We start from the raw sequence: 20,352 nt of genomic DNA on the forward strand, positions 1-20,352 counted from the left end.
TTTAAATTGGTTTTACTAGAACCTCCTGGAGGGAGAGGTCACTGAGGTACAGACCTGTTACTATGATGTTGAAGCCCTTGGGCCTTGAAGAATCTACACCCTCACACCTGGGATCTCTTTCAAATAATATAAGACTTGTAAAGGGACAAAATACACATGTGACAATGCATCTGACAAGTTTAATGTGTACTTAAATTTTATGGCAGTTTAAGGGATTGCATGCCTTCTTTTTTTTTTTTTTTTTTTTTTTGCATAGAACTGTCATTTCTGGCTGAAATTCAGTCCCTATCCATACTTAGAAACAGGACAACTAATAATATTTAGTAAGAAAAGAAAGGATTTCGAAACTTTGATTAAGAAGAATAAGGCACTTTACCTGAACAAATTTTAGATGGATCCATTTAAAATGAAATTAAGTGGCACTTAACTGATTTGCAAATTGGGACCTATTTATCTCAGTAAGATGATTAAAGTCTTGATTTATCCCTAAAATTGGCTTTATCATTACATGAAATTATACTAGAAGATTGTTAAAGACTTGTAGGTTCCCTCTATCCCTTTAAATTGTACTTTATACTGACAATAATTGAATATTGGATAGAATAACTTGATTTTGCTAAGAAATATCTTTCTAATATTTTCCTCTTTTTATTGCAGAAATTGAAACAAGTTGAAGAAACAAGAGAAGATCCTGAGAATAGATTATGTAAAATTTCCCTGGAGTCATTCAATAAATACAACGGCAATACTGTGATCTTATTAGAAAAAGAGACAAACTCTCTGAACAAGGTTAAAGGACAAAAGGAAGAAAAAGAAAAAAATGAAGAGGCCTCTTTGAGTAGCTCTGATAGGCCTGGGGTAGACAATTTGGAATCTTTGAGTGATTCTTTATATGATAGCTTCTCTTCCTGTGCAAGTCAGGGTTCAAATGATGTGTAAAGGACTTTTTTTCCCCTTAGTGAGCTGGAAATGGAGCACTTAAGAAACAGGGTTGGGAAGCGGGGCAGGTAGAGATGGCAACAAATAAACTATTGCAGTACCAGGGCGGACACTGTCGGATTCACAGCCAGCAGCCCACTGGAGCTTACTTCCCTGACAAGGCAATAAAGATAGACTTTACCTGTTGTGTTCCGTGAGGATTAAAAGTAAACACACCCAGGATACAGAAGTCTTAATTTTGCACTTTTCTTTTGAAAAAGAAGTTGTACAGAAGTTGTAAATTTTTTTTTTGGAAAAGAAATTATATTTGTAGCAAAAACAAATTAAAAAGACAGCAATAAATTGAATCAGTGCCATGCTCTTGAAATGATGCCCTGAGTCTTAGAAGTTGATAATATATTTTTGAAAAATTCCAACTCCAGTTTTTGTTCAGGTCACTTGTCCTAGCCCTGAAATTGTTTGTGGGTACACTCTGTAAACAGAAAACAGGGCCTGCCGAAAAACCAGAGGGCTCTCTCTCATCTCCATCTCATAAATCTCAATTTGATAGAAACGTTAATCCCAGTGCAATTTCCAAATTGTTGCCAGAGAGATTCAGGTTCTAGTAGTAAGTATAATTCTGCTTCTACTGAAAACTGTAAAGGAAGGTACTCAAGTGTGACACTGATCTGAAGCTATATGTATCGGAAACGATGTAATTCTACCTTCCCTCCAATCATTTCCTTACATCCTCTTCTACTTAGTGGTTCTCTGCAATTCTCAACATTATTTGTTGATTTTTATCTTCTGACTCTTTTGATTAAAACCTGGTCAATCTATAAATCAAAGTAAATTCCTGTTTGCAATGTTCACTTTGTAAAAAATAAAATGGTTGGTGCTATGAAAAATTCTTACTTTTTAATATCCTTTTTTCCTACAAAGTCTGTTTATATGTAAGGATAAATTCTATTTTAAAGGTTACCGTGTATTTTTTCTAGATGCGAACTATTTATAATTTCTTTTGTACAGGAGCTTGTAAACTAGGCATAACAAATATTTTTAGGATCTATATGGATACTTTAGTACACACTTGTTTCTTTAAAGAGTATTGTATGATCAGTGTTATTTGGTTAATTTGTGCAATTTGTTGTATTTGAATTTTGTTGTCTTAAATGAAAATTATGTGTCATTGTCTTTCAGACTTTTTAAGATTCTTTTGTTTCATTTCTGAATAAACGTCATAACACAATCGCACCCTCTGAAAGCTTAGAAGAACTTGTTCAAGGACCCTTCGGAGCAATTGGTTATTTGAATCTCACACGCGCTCCAACGACGCATTCCCCGAAAGAATAAACAGACTAGTAAGCAAACTGGCCCTATTCCTCCAGAAGCAGTAATTCAGCCAATTGTAAGATTCGAGTCTGCAGACTAGCGAGTAATGGTCAAAGCATTTTCGACTCCCTGAGGGGTTAACCAACTAGAAATGAGAGGAAGAGGGGGGCAAAGGGAGAGACGGAGCCGGAGGCAGATAGGGAACGATCTCTGCAAAGGAATGACAAGAAAGTCATTGAAGCCCCTTTCCAGACCTGCTCTGCTGGCAGGATAGGGAAATAAATGATCAGCATCCCGGCCTAAGAGAGCTTCCTCCTCCTAAGAGGGGAGGCCCGAGTAGAAGGAGGTGAAGAGGGGCGAAGCTTATGAAGCCCTTTCCACCGAAATGGATGCTGCCCAGGGATTTGGCGGACAGGCGTGGGAACGTGCGGGATTGGGGGCGGGGGCTCCCAGGCGATCCGCGCGGGCCAGCGGGCTCCCGTACCACCTGCTGCAGGGCTCGGCGGCCAGGAAGGCGAACGTAGCGAGGTAGCGTTCCGGGAGTGCTCCAGGTGGGTCGCTTGTACAAGAGAGGGGGGATGGGGTGGGGGGAGGTGGGGAGGGGTGTGCCAGTGCCCGAGTCCTGGGCTGGCTAGGCGCGGTACACTAGGGGACGCCGTGAATAGAGCCGGAGGAAGCTGCCCGGCCTTTTGGACGAAGGGGATGGAGGAGAGCAACTCTCGTCTTCACCCCAATTTGCTTTCTAGTGGGAGCTCATCACGGTTGTCCCCGGAGCGCCCCTCTCCTAGGCTGGGCTACCGCACCCCCCAGCGGTGCGCGCGGCAGACGAACCGAGGGCTGGGCGCGCGGAGCTGGGCAGGGTCCCCGCCCACCCCGCCGCAGCTGAAGCCGAGCCCCGTAACGACCGAGGGGTTTCTCGGAGGAAGAAAAGGCGCAGCTGCACTGGATACCGTAGGGAGCCTGCGAGTGTGCAACTTTGCCAGACGCACGGGAGCGCGGCCCCGCACTCCCTGCCGGGTGGGCCGGACCCTGCCGCGGGCAACCCACCAGCCCCCGGGGGCGCAAGCGCCCCTGCCAGCAGAGGCAAGCGGGCTTCCCACCCCACCTCCTACGTCCTGCTGACGGCGCCCGGCCGACCGCCGCGGCACCTGCTGCGCCCTCCTCCTCCCTCTTTCCCCAGTCTCCAGCCTCGGAAAACTACACTCTCCCTCTCCCCCTCTAGGCGTCCCAGTCCGGGGCACGTGCGGAGGCGGGAGAGGAGGGCGATCGGAAGGGGGTGGAGACGTGAAAAGGCTGTCCCAGCTTTCCCCGCTCGCCACCTCCACCCCAACTCGGCAGCCGTCACGTGGTGCCTGGAGTGGGAGGTGGGGAGAAGAGGCGAGACTTTTTTGGGTGCTCCGGATCGCCAGCAGTTCCTTCAGCCTCCGTCGCCAACTCCGGAGACGCCGCGCACTGCCCCGGAGCGCGAGCCAGAGGAGCGGCGAACCGCAGCCGGGGGCCCCGGCGCGGGCGATGCGGGCGCCGGCGGCGGCACCTGCGGCTGCTCTCGGCGGCGGAAGCGCGGGCCCCGGCAGTCTCGGCAGCCACAGCCGCTGCGGCCCGGACAGCCTCCGCCGCGGTCGCCGCTTCTGATGCGCCTGCCCGCTCCCGGCCCCGCGGCTCCGGGAGGATGTGGTTCCTCGGCATCGCGGCAACTTTTTGCGGACTGTTCTTGCTTCAAGGTAAGAAGACGAAGCGGCCAGCCGTCCGGCCGGGATCGCACACCCCGTCTACCCGCCGGCCGCTCTGCCTCCCCTGGGCGCTCACCTCCGCGCCCGTGCTGTGCACGGGTTGCCCGGCGGCAGTTCGGCGGCGGCGAGTGGTGCCCAGGGGCGCTCGATGGGAAAGTGCCCAAATCCTGCGCTGCAGGAGGAGCGGCGGATTGGTGGGACTCGGGCTGCAGATGCTCGGGCTGCGCGGTCGAAAGAAGCAGCTGGGCTGGGGAGGAGGGAAGGTCCGAGCCGTGCAGGGTCTCGGCGAGGGAGCGGGGGCGACAGTCCGCGAACCCGCCAAGTTGTCAGGCGTCTCTAGCAACCCGTGGTAGTGGCGCCGCCGACAGGTGAGCGGCGAGCTGGTCAGCCTGTGGCCCGGGCTGGCCGGGGCTGCGTTGCCGCGCTCCGAGCGCGACCGCTGTGGGTCTGGGAGGGGAGGTGCGCCGGGTCCGGGGCTCGTCTGCGCGGGAGCCGGGGGCAGGTAGGTCTAGACGCGAGCTCGTAGATCCGAGCGGAGCAGTCGGGCTGGGGCGGGGAGAGGTGCAGAAACGTCGGGCTCCTTCTCTCCAGTACAGGAGCGGCTCCCAATCCAGCTCTGCAGAGCTGGGACCCGGACCGGGAGCCCTAGCCAAACGGAGCCCTGAAAGCCGGAGAGAAAGGACTGTGGTGTCGCGGCCGGGGATGCGCGCGCGCGCACACACACACGCACAAGCACACACGCACGCACGCCCCTTGCCACACGCCGCGGCCACCCCTGCTGCTGCGGGAACCGTCCCGAAGAAAGGCGGGGGACTCGGGGCGCAGCAGCACTGAGCGCCCGGCCCTTCGTCCGCCTGGGGAGCCTCGGAGCCACAGCACAGGGATGCCGGCTTCGACAATCAGAGAAAACAAAAGGCGTCTGCGAAGGCAATCGCGAACGGTGCCGACATAGTAATTAACTCATTTGTAACCAATTAACAATTAGTCAAAGCCTTCGGCGTAGGCTGGAGCCGGCGCACGGCAGCTCCTCGGCTCTCGGGCGGCATAGCCCTCCTTTCAACTTCCGTGGGGGGAAAGCCAGGTGTGGTGCCGGATGGGCTCTTCGTTTCTGGAGAGTGGGTCCAGGGGTCGCGGGCCAAATCCCGCTTTATATTCTGCGGGACCTTCGGTGGCCGCGCCGCCCTCTACCGGCTTCAGCCGCGGCCGCCTTCCGGGGGAACCCAGGAGGGAGGGAGCCGCAGCTGGCTGGGGCGAGGGGCGGGATGCTGGTTTCTGGGGTGGTCTCGGGGCGGCCGGGTCTGAATCCGACTGCGTCTGTCCCGCAGGCTTTGCTTTGCAAATCCAGTGCTACCAGTGTGAGGAATTCCAACTGAATAACGACTGCTCCTCCCCCGAGTTCATCGTGAATTGCACGGTGAACGTTCAGGACATGTGTCAGAAAGAAGTGATGGAGCAAAGCGCAGGTAAGAGACCGGCAGCCCTCCTCCTCCTCCCTTCGCCAGCCTGGGCTGAGGTGGGAGTGAGGGGGCCATTTCATTACAGGAAAAGGGATTGACTTTGATATAATGCACCCACTGGTTATCACAGATGTACTTTTACAGAGCTGGGAAAATGAAAAGTTCCGAGTTACTTTAATCTCATTAGAGTTAATTACCAGGGCTTCTCCCCGAGGGACTGACGAAGGGAAGTGCATTTCAATGAGTGGCTCTCCTCTTTTTATTGACTCCCCTCACCTCCCTCTGCTAAAAGCTGATCGGGAGACTGGAAAATGTATGGATAACCAGCTCTGCTTGGGCAACTGGACAGTAGCCTGTGAGCAGTGTCAGCCTGAAATATGAAGCTAGTTGAAGTTCCCAGAGGTCAGCACTTGAAAAATGTGTTTTGTCAAAGAGCCACGCCATATTTCCTTGAAGAACACTACAGGATCTTTATTTAATTTTAGAACTAATGCATCAAATTCCAGGCACAAATTGCCAAAGATCTTTCAAGGGAATGTAGTTCCCCGTCCCACAAGCCTAGCTGCAAGGGGGCTGACAGAGGGCCTGGGTATGAGGCGAAGAAAGAAAGGGGTCTTGTGAGAGAAAACCTCACTCATTTCCTGCAGTCTTCTCGTGGAGCTGGGGCTCCCCAGCCCCTCCCAGTAGTCTCATCAGAAATCAAAGTCCCCCTAAAAGTGCAACTGGAACTTTGGGGAAATGGGTGAACTGGAGTTTCAATGCCAAGGTCAGATCCATGAACATAGACTTTGTCATTGTAAGGATGTTGAAAAGATGGGTGAATGATATTCAGTGCACCCTAGCGCTGCTTCTCTTGAGTTTGCTGAACTGCCCTGCCCTGCCCACGGAGCCTGGTGAAGGGTCCAACTTGTTAAGTGATTCCCTTACCCCGCTGGCAAATTAATGCAAGGGCTCTAGTTTTAAAGTGAGCACCTTGGGAAAGTAGTTTCTTCCCAGAGAAGGACCTGGAAGTGCCTTGTGGCTTACCACATAGTAACCTGGGGAGCAGATAGCTGGTCACTGTGCTGTGATGTGGCGTGGGTGCAGGCAGCTTTAAAGGCTCTTCTTTATAGGTCATTATAACACAGTCTAGGTGTGGAGTCTTTCCACCAGAATCACTCTTCTGGGAAGTCTGAAACGTGATCGCTCTCAAGAATAACGTCTCAAAAAAAGCAGCATGCATTGTTTTGTCATATGGGATTCGGACTGTTAAAAAGGCAAAACAAAACTTAGTGATGATTCTGTAGCTAAGATTGACACGCGTGATTCTGACAGGTTGTTTCTTTTCTGCTTGTTTCATTCCTGAGAATTTTATCTGAGCAAAAATCGACGGCCCTTCTACCTGAGGAACTCCTGTAATTTTCATCAGAATCACTTTGAACACTTTACTGTGTCTCTCAAATATCTGTAGCTCTCTTCTAGGCAGTAGTTTAGAACCAGACAAAAATGGGGATGTGGAACTTTCTCGTCATCCTCTAGGCCACTGCTTACCTGGGTATCATTTATCATAACCTGGGATATGGTTGCCACGAGAAGAGGACAAGCTATGAACCAAATTACAAGCCAGAGGAGGTGTCTTTCTGAGACATTTCTTGCTCTCTAAAAGTGTATCTGAGGTGAACATTACAAACTCCATTTTCAAAGTGTGGTTTTTCATCTTGCTTCCCCCTCTCCTCCACCACACACTGTTTAAAAAAAAAAAAAAAAAAAGGCAGCGCTGGCATGATAACGCCTAGCTTCTCCCTGCGAAGCTGTAGCGCAGAGAGTCCATCAGTGCCTGACCTGAAGTTGCTATTAGCTCAGTCAGGGTGGGCATCTTGTCGTCAAACCAGGTTTCTCCCACCACATGTTATAGGCTAGAGGGTGACAGACACCGGAGAAATAAGGCAAGCTCAATTGTGAAATTTGAGAAACAGAAACAGTTGATGGGCTCAAAGGAAAAACCAGTTATTAGGAAAAGGATGCAAGCTCTGCGCACGTGGAAACCAGGCATTCTTAGCCTGAATTCGATAGAAATCAGCCAAATGCGCGTTTCTGTGTTTAAAGTGCAATGTTCGTGGAGGGATGGGGGCAGGAGGGGTGGGTGGGCTGAAATTTCCAAGGCGCTTCCATTTTCATCATGTGCTGGCTAGAGACCAATCAACTTAAGTGGCTATTAACCCTCCCCTTGTTGGCAGGGATGGAGAGCCAACCTAAAAACTCTGATTGTTAAGTGACCACAGCGTAGTATACACATCACAGTAGCAACAGCTAACTCCTGTTGTGTGCCCTGTGTACCAGGCTCTTTCCCTGTGCTTTATGTGGGGGAAATTACCTGACATCTGAGCATCCTCTTGAGGCCCTTATTTCCACAGGCCACGACCCACCGTGTTTAATTACACTGCAGGGTCAACTTCTCCCCTCGGGAGCAAGAAAGTCCCACCTGTTCAATGATGCTATTAGGAATCGAAGTCAGAATCATTTGTGCTTGACCAGTAACATATACTGTTCCAAGAATTTTAGTGCTTTGGAATCGAAAGGGCTTTTGTTGCTGTTATTGTTGTTGTTTTAATTTTTTTTTAAATCATATACACTTTTCTACAAGAAAAATTACAAAAGGGGGATTAGCAATCTTCTTTCTACTCCATCTTGTATAACCACCTCCTGAATTCCTCCTTTAACAGAGAAAGTTCACCACCTTTTGCAGCTCATACACGAAAACTAACCTACCTTTGCATAAAGATTATAAGTAAATATAACAGAAGAATCATACTTACAGGGATAAACCATAGTGGGTAGTTGATTTATAGTTAAGTGTGCACATTGGAATCTGGGGCTTTTGTTCAAATCCACATGTCTGGGCCCCTCCTTGAAGAGGCCAGTTCTGGAAGTCTGTGGTGTAGCTGGCCATGGGTCAGCCCCCGCAGGTGACCATGGGGTGCCCTAAATTGAGAACTGCTGGTCTGGACCAACCTTTTCGTGTTATAGAGGAGGAAAACGAGGGCCGGAGAAATTAGACGTCTGGTCCACGTCTGCCAGACAGTGGTTACTGCGAGGCACCTGCTTGCTGGGCCAGCACCTTACACAGTAAAATATGCGCCAGGGTTGCCTGCAAAGATACTTCAGGTAAAGTGCTAAAGACTTAGACAATTCTCATGCCCGCCAATCTCACCTAATAGGCTTAGTGAACTGGGTTGAACGCAGGAGCCACAAAGTGGATTTTGTAAGAACAGGAGAACCAACGGGCAGGATTTGTAAAGTCTGAGTGCTATGAGGACTGGCATTTTTCATAGGTATAGAAAAACCAGGGTTTTAAATGGACTAAGATTTTAATGAACCAAGCGAGTTTGACATCAAGCAAGAATGAAAGGCTTCCTCTTTCCAAAAAAAGACCAGCAATGCAATATGCGCAGGCCTTCAGACAGTCCTTTTCTGGATTAAGTCTGCAAGCTCAGCTCTTAGGAATTTTCAGGCAGGTACATTTGATTTTCAGTTGGGAAGTACATTTAAAATTAACCTTTACCTATTCCCCAGAGCGGCATTCCTATTAGATGCTGAGATGATTTTCTGCTCTTTTTCCCCTTGGTCATTTATGGAGGAATAAGGCATGGATTGTGGGGAAGAGAAGGCGTCTCTCATTGTCCTTACTAATTGATATTTAAATGTTTGCATAATGAATGACTTGTTCTCTCCAGCTCTGCACTTAATGAGTTAGTGTCTATGAACCAGCACCCCTGATAATGACATTTCTCTTGCTTTCGCCTGTCACCGCCCTCCGCAAAATATTTCAAATACCGATTTTCACTTCAGAATAGAAGCCCCCCGCCCATGAATTTTAAAACCGGGGTATAAAGAACGTGAATCTGCATTTGTTTGACAGTGCAATCTTGTAATTAGAGTTTTTCCTCTTGACTAGATACAGTGAAAGGGGCGTAATTTAATTTTTATAGACTAGCCAATTTCTGCCCTTAGTAAAATATAGCTCTGTCACTGAGCAAACTGTTACAGGTTCTCCTAAACCTTATTTAAAAGTTAAATGCAGTATATTGAGAGAAAGTTCATGGTCTGAATCTGTAAGCTAATCGATCTCTTCACCCATCCTTTGCAACAGGCATTAATCTATTTGTCTGTTTTGCAGTACACGATGTGCTGATTTATATGCCATGTTGCATCTACATTATGGCTGTATAAGTAATGGCTATTTTCCTTTTGGGTTAGTTAGTTGCTCATTAAGTTGGGCAGGGATAGCTCTATGCCTTGGATAGGTTAATTTTATGCCTTATTTTCTCATGAGCTATCGAAAGATAAGGGGATAGCAAGAGAGGACCTGGGGTCTCTAATCAGTCACCCACTCTTAGCAGAAATCAGTGGAAAGCTAACCATGGCCTGTGTTCTCTTAAGGCTGTGTGTGCTCTGCTTAGTTTCACCAAGATTTACAATAACAGGCTGTAGTTTGTCTTTGGGGTGGGTGGTCCTGGCAGGAAGAAGGGCCAATTTTGCTTATCAATATTATATCAGAGTCCCTTTATACCCGGATTCTTTAAAGCGCACACATATGCACACACACGGCATATGTATGTATGAGCGTATATTTTTAAATTTTGCTTGTATTAATTTACACACACAAACATAATTCTTGTGAGAAAAGAAGTGAAAATATTGCATCCTCCTTTTTTGTAGCTGTTCAGATCGTACAAAGACGTTTTCTAACTTCTTTTCCCCAGAACATCTCTGTTCAGAGTACCAGTGACATTTGTTAATCTTCTAGTGCCCTTTATCTGCTCCATATCTTTTTCTCTCACCTCTTCTCTCCTGTCATCTCCCTTTTGAACATCCTACCTGTAGCCCTTACTTTCTCATTCCCAAATCCATTTTGCATCACTGAGATGGGCTATGGACTCCACTCTAAGAATAAAGTAAAGAACAAAAATGAAAAAAAATCACCATATTTTAACTTTGCCAAGGAGACTGCAACAGATTAAAAAACTTTAAAATATAAAAGATTCAGGTGTCAAGAAAGATATTCTCATATATTAACACCGGCCCTGCTTAAAACGTTTTCCATGTCAACCTCAATAATGTTATGAATTACACGGGGAAAGATTCTGTGCGATGAATGTCAATATCACTACCTCCTTTCCAGTGGGACCCTGAAAGAGAACACCTTTCTCTCCAGAGCAAGACATTTTGCCAGTCAGATTGTTCACTTAGTTCTCGAGATGCATCCATCTTTTTCATGTGGCAGGCATAGCCGACTTCTGAGGAGGTCTTCGGAGGGTGAATGTCAAATGTCATTAGTCCCTCGAACTCTCCAGTACGTAAAGCATTTGTTTATGTTAACTTTACAGCTGAACAAGCAGCCAGGGCTGACCTCCCATCTCCAGAGATGAAACGTTTGAAGATTGATCCAGCTTCTCCCATAACACTAATTCCTCCCACTGAGATTTCATGAAAGCTTCCATCATTGATGGTTTTCCTAATGAGTTTAAACAGAGAGGCTTCAAAGCTGGGTTTTTTCTCCCAAGTGAAAAATGAAACGAACTATGAAAACAAAACACACCGTTTCCTTTTGAACTTTGAAGAGGAAATCTGCTTCCCTTATATATTCCTGAAATAAAAAGATCTGAATATACAGCCTGCTTTCTGTCTCTCCCTCTCCCCTTCCCGCCTTCTTTCCTTCTTGCCTGCCTTCCTCTCTCCCTCCCTTTCTCTTTCTTTTTTTCTCTGATTGACTGACTTAGGTTCTCATGCCCAAACCTGGGAAAGGTTTATTATCACACTGTGCAGCAGTAGCCCACACCCTAACCCCTGTTGTCAGCAGTTGAATGGAAAGGGTATCCATCACCATTAGAGAGCGAACAGCAATGCTCCAGGTTTCCCAGGCTTGGTAACTTTGAAGAGGTTACTTAACATCCCAGGGGCTTAGCTTCCTCCCCTGTAATATGTAGAAACAGGCCACCTGTCTTCTTATGAGATACAGCAAGGCAGTGAGGAATGCTGTCAGTATAACCACCTTAAGAAACCAGTACTAAAGATGGAAACCTGCAGGAATGCTCACCAGGAGTTGCTTCGTTCACTCTCGGTAGCTGCCTCTGAAGGCTGGCCCAGACACCTGAGCCTAAGTTACTCTACATATTACTTCTTCATTTCTCAGACCGAAGAAGTCCTTGCATGTAGCCTTTCATTCTTTATAATAGGGTCCTTATACTTAGACTGGAAGGTTCACAGTGAGATAATATATTCACTTGATAGTTGGTGAATCTGAGATGCAGAGAGATTTAGCAATTTGCTCAGGACCACGCAGCCAGTGGGACTGGAATTCAAGTCCTTTTTCTTCCCCAGGATTTTTTCGATCACTCTAATACCACTTCTTTTCTTTATTTTAATTACAACTTTTTTGAGATATAATTTATGTACCATATGATGCATCCTTTTAGAGTGTATAATTGATTTGTTTTTAGTATATTCACAGAGTTGTGAATAAAGTCTAATTCCAGTTATATATCTAATTCCAGAACATTTTCATCACCCCAAAAAGAAACCCTGTAACCGTTAGCTGTCACTAATCTGGGAACCACTAATCTACTTTCTGTCTCTATGGATTTGCCTGTTCTGGACATTTCCTGTAAATGGAATCACAGAAAATGTGACTTTTCGTGACTGGCTTCTTTTGCTTAGGATAATGTGTTCAAGGTGCACCCGTTTCACATCCCATTTTGAAGTGCACCTTTCCTCTTGTTTGTGCGGGGGTCTGAAGGGAAAACTCAGGCTTGGCAAGTCTCTCAATTAGAGTGGGGTGGGATGAGATGGGGTAGGAGAGGGCCTGGCTGTGAACCTGGAACTCCAGGGTCTAATTAGCCAGTTTGCTGAGTTGAACTAAAAACCTGTGCCAAGAGCAAGCTGTCCCAGGGAGCCGTGGGGCAAAGGACCCCGCACTGGGCTTCCCATCCATCGCCTCCCTATCCATTGCCATCTGTTAATCTGCTCTTCCCTGAGGGGACCTTGAATTAGTTTGTTAGCCACAGGAATCCTCAGGCATCTTGGGAGGGCTATTCCTGATGCCAGAAGCTCCCAGCTGCCCATCGCAACATCTGGCCTCACCCATAGACCATAGCCCTCAAGCATCCTGCACCTCTTAGGCTAGAAGAGATCTTCATTTATAATTTCACAGATGAGAAGCCTGTAGTTTTCTTTCCTGAGGGCTTAAACGTCTTGATGAGTCCATTTCCCTTTCTTCCCTTGAGAAGGCTTGAGGGTAGAGCAGGTTGAGAAGTATTCTGGGGAGAGATTTTAGTTAAGGAGATGGGATTCTGGTATGATTTGATCATCTACAAGGAATACTCAGTAAACATGTGCAAATCTAGCCTTTTTCTCCCAAACCAAGTCACTGATTAGAGTCTTTATGTAGGCACAGCTGTTCAGTCTTTCAGAAGGTATAAGTTTCTTTTCTTTCTCTCTCAAAGACTAAGCTGAATTCTTCTTTGCCTTGTGGTGCAAGTGATTGTATTTTTGGGGAAGAGAATTGCTGGTAGAGGACAATGTTTCCTCCCCTGGGCATTCCACAAAAGGCCGTATCTATAAAGTAGGAGTTTCAATCAAATCTGTGATGAATCATCCTGTGAATAAACAAAAGAATTATGATATATGTTACTAATTCCTTCTATCCATGGTAAACTTTGGGCTGTGGCTATATTGTGATCCAGGAACCGTTTTCACAAGCCAAAACTCTACCACATGTTCCCTTATTAATAAATTACTTCCAACCTTCTGATTGCCTTCAACAGTCCAAAGCAAAGCAGCAGATGAACTGAATTAAGTGCTTTCGATAAGGTGAAACCATAAAAAGTTTGTAATAAATTGCTTTTTTTTTCAACAATGCATTTAAATAGAATAAAGCAGGGGTAGTTCACAACGCTGATTCCCAGCTTTCTGACTTTGCAATAAACCAGGAGAGGGATCCAGATGCAAAAGTGATTGAAGTGTTGCATTATTCTAAGGAAGTTGTGATACTTGGTCCAGGGCATTTCATTTCTCACGGGACATGGACAACAGCTTTTGGTGTTTTCCTGTTTCTTGGACTTGTCGGTGAGAGCGGAGGATCGGTGGAGACAGTGCCAGGAGCGGGTGATACCCGGAGAGGCTCGACAGAGGGATGCTCTGACAATTTTATTTTTGTTCAGTGTTCTCCAGCCAGCAGTTTGCCTGGCGCAGGATCCTTTAGTATTTTAGAGCATCTTTTCCTAATCGAATTGAATTGTAGCTTCATTCACCAGTGTCCATTCCCGGTGTTCATTTCTGTGCCCAGGGCTCCTGAAAGCGCACTGTGCCTGCCTCCCTCTTCCTTTGTCTCTCTCGGTCTCTCTGTTTCTCCCCCTCCTTCCCTATCTCTCTTTCACACACATATACTTACACTCACTCACTGCTATGCAGACATCCCATAAATATTTGCTGAATGAGTATGCTTGAAAAATCAAGTTTCAAGCTAAAATAAATAGGTTTATCTGTCGGTATTTTTAAAATATTATATCGAAAATGAAGGCGCTTAAATCTCTATCATAAGAGGAAACAAAGAACAAAGATAAGTTGAATATACTTTTTGCTTTTTCGTTAAACTGGAAAGAGTCTACTAATGCCTGCTAATGTCATTTAAGGAACAACTCTGAAGTGTAATCCACCCCGGTTTTTCTAGTAGGTCAGCTTTTAAGGATGTGCCTTGAATAGGAGTGTTTTCTGGAAACACACGCACCCCCTACTTATGCAATATTCCACTAACTTGGTAGTCAAGCTGAGAACAGGTCACCACCCAGCCAGTTCTATCAGCTGGAGGTTTAAGTATTTGGAACTCTGTTACATTGAGATCTGCCTTTGTCGTGAACTCCCTTAGGAAGAAAACCATATTCCCCCAACAAATCTCGTTCCCTCTCCCCAGGCCTCTCCCACACAGGAGATGCAAGTTTAAAATACAAAGGATAGGTCCCACGAGACAGAGGCAATCTAGACTTTCAGCTGGGGGATGTACTTCTAAACCATTTGGTTTTGGAAAATTAAACCACAGAGAGGAGCAGGAAAAAAAAAAAAAAAAGACTGTGTTTTATGTTTTTGTTCTCCCATGGTCTGTCTTGCACTTAACACTGTTTCACTAGGCTCTAAGAATCCAACTAATTGCTTGTATTCTTGCCCCGTTTATTGAATATCATTAATATCATTGTCATAAAACCTGGATGTCATTCTTTTGTTGAAGCTCGAAGAAGTTCTGGCTGCAGTAGCTTCAGGCATCAAGAAGCATTTAGGTCTATTCCCCTCATTGGTTTATGGGACATAGTTTCAAAAGAGAAGGACATAGTTTCAAAAGAGAACCAGCCATTGCTGCTGCCAGATTCCTTTAGGATCTTACCTCCACTCTGGACCTCACTTTCTGTATCACTTAAGAATGTCTTTAGTGGCAAGTAATGGAGACTTGAGTCTTAAAGGCCTGTATTGTTTACCTAACAAGATAATCCAGAAGAAGGATGCCCTGGGGTTGCTTCCACAACTCAGCAGTGTCATCGAAGACCCAGGTTTTCTCCATTTTCCTACTCATTTTCCTGAGCATTGGCTTTTTGTCATGAGGCTAATTGCCTCTTGGTCACAAGGTGGCTGCTTATATTCAATTAAAGGGAAGGGATAGCACCAAGGAGCTTTTCTCTCCAGCTTTTCCTTTTAACAAGAAAACAAAATCTCTCCCAAAGTCCCCCCAAGAGACTTCTCCTTATCTTTCATTGATCAGAATGTTGTCTCATGGCCACTGTTTGCTGTAAGGAAGAAAGCAGAGGATGGCTATTGGGTGGCCAACTGTCAGTGTCTGCCAAATCACCTTTTGAGAAATCCTTGCACAAAACTGGAAAGAATCGAGCACAGTGCTTCCAGGCCCCCTGGAGAAAGAACAGGGATGATTCCCTCTCCCGGACGTCACCCGCTCTTTTGCGTAAAACAAACACTGAAATGCATCGTCAGAGGACCTCCATCATGAATCACTGTCACATTTTTCTCTTTTGGCTGTGCTGTGGGGCATGCAGGATCTTAGTTCCCAGACCAGGGATCGAACCTGTGCCCCCTGCAGTGGAAGTGTGGGGTCCTAACCACTGGACCACAGGGAATTTCCCACCTGTCACATTTTGGAAAGGGAAAGAAGTACATACGCTAGCAAGTGATGTCCCGACGTTTAGTTCAAGATGTATGTGACATTTCAGAATTTTGGTTCACTGAATGATGAGATGTAAGAGTATGACTAAGTTTTAGTGTGAGGATATCTTCTACAGGACAGAATGATGGGTTTGTGGCGACAAATACAAGGGTGCCTTGAGTTAAACGCTTCGATGTTCTCCGCTCGTCCCATCTGGAGCCATTATGCCACCGGGGACTTTGTTGTCCCTAATTTGGGTAAATTTGTATGCAAGAAACTGATTATTCATCTTTGGGCCCCATGATGTTAACTTTGCCATTTCGGAACAATAATCAGAAGGCCTTCAAGGTTAAAAATGCAAGAGCACGGTTTCATAAATCACTGCAGGGCACTGTTAATAGTGAGATAAGAAGTCATAAATATCTGTTCCCTCAGTCCCCCACGGCAAACTGGGGAACAAAGGCACCAGCTGAGGAAAAGCAAGTGTCTGTGCAGAAACCTTCCTGGCTCAGAAAGTTATAAATGAGCAGACAAGTCCACATCTAACGTGAAACTCAAGTAAAACTAACAGTTGGCATCATATATTATGGGTGGGTTGTTTGCTTGCTATAATTAAGGTGGCATCAGTGGTTAACAGCCTTGAAAATTAAACTCGACAACAAAAACTTTTGAAAGGGGTAATCAAAGCCTTCTGAATAGTGAAGTTAACACCTCCCTGTTATAAGGAAAAAGAATGTTCTTGAGGTATCTTGTTTCATGTCTGTGTTCTTGATGCTGTGGCCATTGTTTGAACAGACACCTTTGTTTTTACCCGTAGGGGTCAGTGGGGTGCCTTTGCGTTACCCTCGATTTCTGGTTCCACCAACTAGGCCAGGCTGGGTGGACGGCTCGGCCTCAGTACGCATGTGCAGTGCAGACCTTGGCACCTCCCTTGTTATTTGGCCCTTTAAAACACGTTAGCGTTCTTGTTTGCTTCCTGTGGCCATCTGCAGCTCCAGTGGATGGGGCATCTTTGGCTTTTAAAATATTCACATCCACAGCGAAGGAAAAGTACTTAAGAGCCAGAACACAGAATTGTCCAGGAAAAAACTACCTCCAGGTCTTCTCCTCCCTTTATGTCTGATGAATGGTGCCCATCATGGCAGTAACGAGGCACAAGTACGTATAGATAAGCTTCTTCTTCCCGAAATGTCCTCATTAGAATGCAGAGAGTATCAAAATTCCTCACATGGTGTTCTTTAAGAGAAAAAAAAAAAAATACTTGGGAACAAATTGAAGATTTTTTTTTCTCCCAGTTTCTTTCAAAATTCACTGAAAACGCATATAGTTCATTCCAATTACCCATTTTCAAGCATTTTTCTTTGAGGAGCTCTTCCTAGTCCTGCATGGAATAGTTACTGTAGTGTAATCATAACTCTGGTGCAGTAAATGTTGGTGATTTTTCGAGTAGAGGAAGATTAGTCTTACTCCCAGAGGGGCATTCACACAAGTAGCAGTTCGCCATCGAAGTTCGACTTTAGAACTAAATTATATAACATGGGGTGAAAAGTAATGGACTATTAAAAGCTCTCTTTAGGAATTTCCATCTGTGTGCCAGCACACAGATGGAAATTCCTAAAGAGAGCAGAGAAAAAGATACATGCATGATGGTCCATAAAGAAGAGAGGATGCATGCTTTATGTTTCTATTTTAATTGACCGTTGGGGCAGAGACTAAGGTGAGAAAACTAGGAAAATAACTTACATGTTTTAAAAGCATGCTTATAGCAAGTAGGTCATGGTAGAACTGTAGTCCCACAATCTCTGGGGCAGCCCAAGGTTCCATGTATATCTGCGTTTGGGGGAAGGGGGTGCACAATACTCCAGGTCCTCCTCCTGCCCTGATTCAGCTCAACCCACTGAGCAAAAACAATGTTAAATGGTTTTTGTTTCTGATTCTCCAAGTGCAGAGGCTATTGGAGCAGAAGATTAGTTAGAAAATGCTTCCCAATCCCGCAGACAATCACTATAGAATTAAGTTCTAGGACACTGTGCAAACTGGGTCAAATAGAACCTGGTGGGGTTTAGAGGGTACCCAGTGGCTATCAGCCTTCTTTCTTACCCAGGTTCTGAGCAAATTGAGAAATAAAGCAAGGAACAAGACAGATGAGGCCCAAAATATCACCATCGTTACTAGAAAGACTAGGTTGGAGGGAATAGCTTTGGGGTGAAAGTCAAACAGTTTTCCAAATTAGCATCTTCGAATTAGCTGGTTTACCCGGTCCAAACAAAGCCAGAGAGGGACGTTTCTTGCCCTGCAGAGCAGGGCAGATCACCTGTTTGCTATGAGCCACTCACTCCCAAGGAAGATAAGGAAGGAGATAAACAGCATGTGTCCTGTTTAGTCTTCTTAAATTTACCCATCAGATATGTCACTCCACCTCCCTTGGGGAAGAGGGAATAGAGGTCTAGAGAGGCCAGGAGTTGCGCTAATTGAGGGAACATTGGAAGAGGGGGAAAACCATTCCCCCAGTAATCTTCCCTCAAGCCCATCACACTGAAAAATAGTCATTTCCAGAGCCCCCAAGGCCTTTGAGGCACGAAGGAAGTAATTAAATAGCACAGATGTTTGGGGCTACCATCTGTCACCTATACAGACATACATACGTTATCGGTCATCAGCATGCGCGGTGGTCAGTCACGTTTCACTGAAGCATTTATTCGGGTAGAACGTAGAAAAATGATATAGACTTGTCCCTCACCCAATACCAGCGTCTTTTATGAAAATTTTTTATTTTGAAATAATTTGAGATTTGCAGAAAACCTGCCAAAATAGTAGAGTTTCTGTGTAACCCTTCACCCAGCTTCTGCTAATGTTAATAACTAGCATCACCGTAGATCAATGATCAAAACTAAGAAATTAACATTGGTGCCATACTGTTAATTCAACCATGGTTTGTATTTGGATTTCACACGTTTTTCCTTTTTCTATTCCCGGATACTCTCCAGGATCCTACATTGCATTTCATGGTCATGTCTCCTCCTCTAATCTCAGTTACCAGTTCCTCACTCTTTTGTCTTTTGTGATCTTAACACTTTTCATTGTTATTGAAGTACCGTTGATTTACAATATTGTGTTAGTTTCAGGTATACAACCAAGTGATTCCATTATACGTATATGTATGTATATATCTGTATTCTTTTTTTCAATTCTTTTCCATTATACTTTATTACAAGATATTGAATATAGTTCCCTGTGCTATGCAGTAAATCCTTGTCGTTTATATATAGTAATGTGCATTTGTTAATCCCACGCTTCCAATTTATCCCTCTTCCCTTCCCCTTTGGTAACCATAACTTTGTTTTCTATGCCTGTGAATCTGTTTCTGTTTTGTAAATAAGTTCATTGGTACTGTTTTTTAGATTCCACATATAAGTGATATCATATGATACTTGTCTTTCTCTGTCTGATTTACTTCACTTAGTATGATAATCTCTAGGTCCATCCATGCAAATAATAAATAATGCAAATGGCATTATTTCATGCTTTTTAATGGCTGTGTAATATTCCATCATGTATATGTATAGATATACATATTACACACACACATATATACACATATATACATATATATATACCACATCTTCCCTTTTTTTTACATATATATATACATTCATTTTTAATATTCTTTTTCATTATGGTTTATCATAGGATATTGAATATAGTTCCCTGTGCTATACAGTAGGACCTTGTTGTTTATCCATTCTATATATAATAGTTTGCATCTGCTCATCCCAACCCCCTCCCCCTTGGCAACCACAAATCTGTTCTCTATGTCCGTGTGTCTGTTTCATAGATAGGTTCATTTGTGTCATATTTTAGATTCCACATATAAGTGATATCATATGGTAGTTGTCTTTCTCTTTCTGACTTACTTAGTATGATTATCTCTAGTTGCATCCATGTTGCTGCAAATGGCATTATTTTGTTCCTTTTTTATGGCTGAGTAGTATTCCATTGTATATATATACCACATCTTTATCCATTCCTCTGTCTATGGACATTTAGGTTGTTTCCATGTCTTGGCTATTGTGAATAGGGCTGCTATGAACATAGGGGTTCATGTATCTTTTTGAATTATAGTTTTATCTGGATATATGCCCAGGAGTGGGATTGATGGATCATATGGCAATTCTATTTTTAGTTTTCTGAGGAACCTCCATACCTTTTTCCACAGTGGCTGCACCAACTTACATTCCCATCAACAGTGTAGGAGAGTTCCCTTCTCTCCACACCTTCTCCAGCATTTGTTATTTGTAGACTTTTTAATGATGGCCATTCTGACTGGTGTGAGGTGGTACCTCACTGTAGTTTTGATTTGCAGTTCTCTCATAATTAGCAATGTTGAGCATCTTTTCCTATTCCTATTGGTGCCTATTCGCCATCTATATTTCTTCTTTAGAGAAATGGCTTTTTAGGCCTTCTGCTCATTTTTCAGTTGGGTTGTTGTTGAGTTGTATCAGCTGTTTGTATATTTTGGAAATTAAGCCCTTGTCGGTTGCATCATTTGCAAATATTTTGTCCCATTCTGTAGGTTGTCTTTTCTTTTTGTTTATGGTTTCTTCTGCTGTGCAACAGCCTGTAAGTTTGATTAGGTCCCATTTGTTTATTTTTGTTTTTATTTCTATTGCTTTGGGAGACTGACCTAAGAAAACATTGGTGCAATTGGTACAAATCAGAGAATGTTTTGCCTATG

General features: G+C 44.8%; 2 protein-coding genes across 16 annotated transcripts in view; both read left to right on the forward strand.

Annotated features, from left to right (window-relative positions):
- Window positions 1-2,169, forward strand: part of NCKAP5 (NCK associated protein 5) — a 1,102,730-nt gene extending 1,100,561 nt beyond the window's left edge. For 13 of the 15 annotated variants that reach the window (XM_082397785.1, XM_082397783.1, XM_082397787.1 and 10 more), the window contains one exon: window positions 658-2,169. In XM_082397785.1, the coding sequence (XP_082253911.1) occupies window positions 658-939 (282 nt within the window). In that variant the 3' untranslated portion in view covers window positions 940-2,169. The remainder of the gene's footprint in view (window positions 1-657) is intronic. The other 2 variants (XM_082397774.1, XM_082397782.1) reach the window with 1 other exon arrangement.
- Window positions 2,170-3,581: 1,412 nt separating this feature from the next.
- LYPD1 (LY6/PLAUR domain containing 1) overlaps window positions 3,582-20,352 on the forward strand; it is a 49,750-nt gene continuing 32,979 nt past the window's right edge. The window contains exons 1-2 of the mRNA XM_082397939.1: window positions 3,582-3,971; window positions 5,306-5,443. Coding sequence (XP_082254065.1) covers window positions 3,920-3,971; window positions 5,306-5,443 — 190 coding nt within the window. The 5' untranslated portion in view covers window positions 3,582-3,919. The remainder of the gene's footprint in view (window positions 3,972-5,305; window positions 5,444-20,352) is intronic.

The sequence above is a fragment of the Balaenoptera borealis genome (assembly GCF_965194805.1).
Source record: "Balaenoptera borealis genome assembly, chromosome: 6".
Classification (NCBI taxonomy): domain Eukaryota; kingdom Metazoa; phylum Chordata; class Mammalia; order Artiodactyla; family Balaenopteridae; genus Balaenoptera; species Balaenoptera borealis.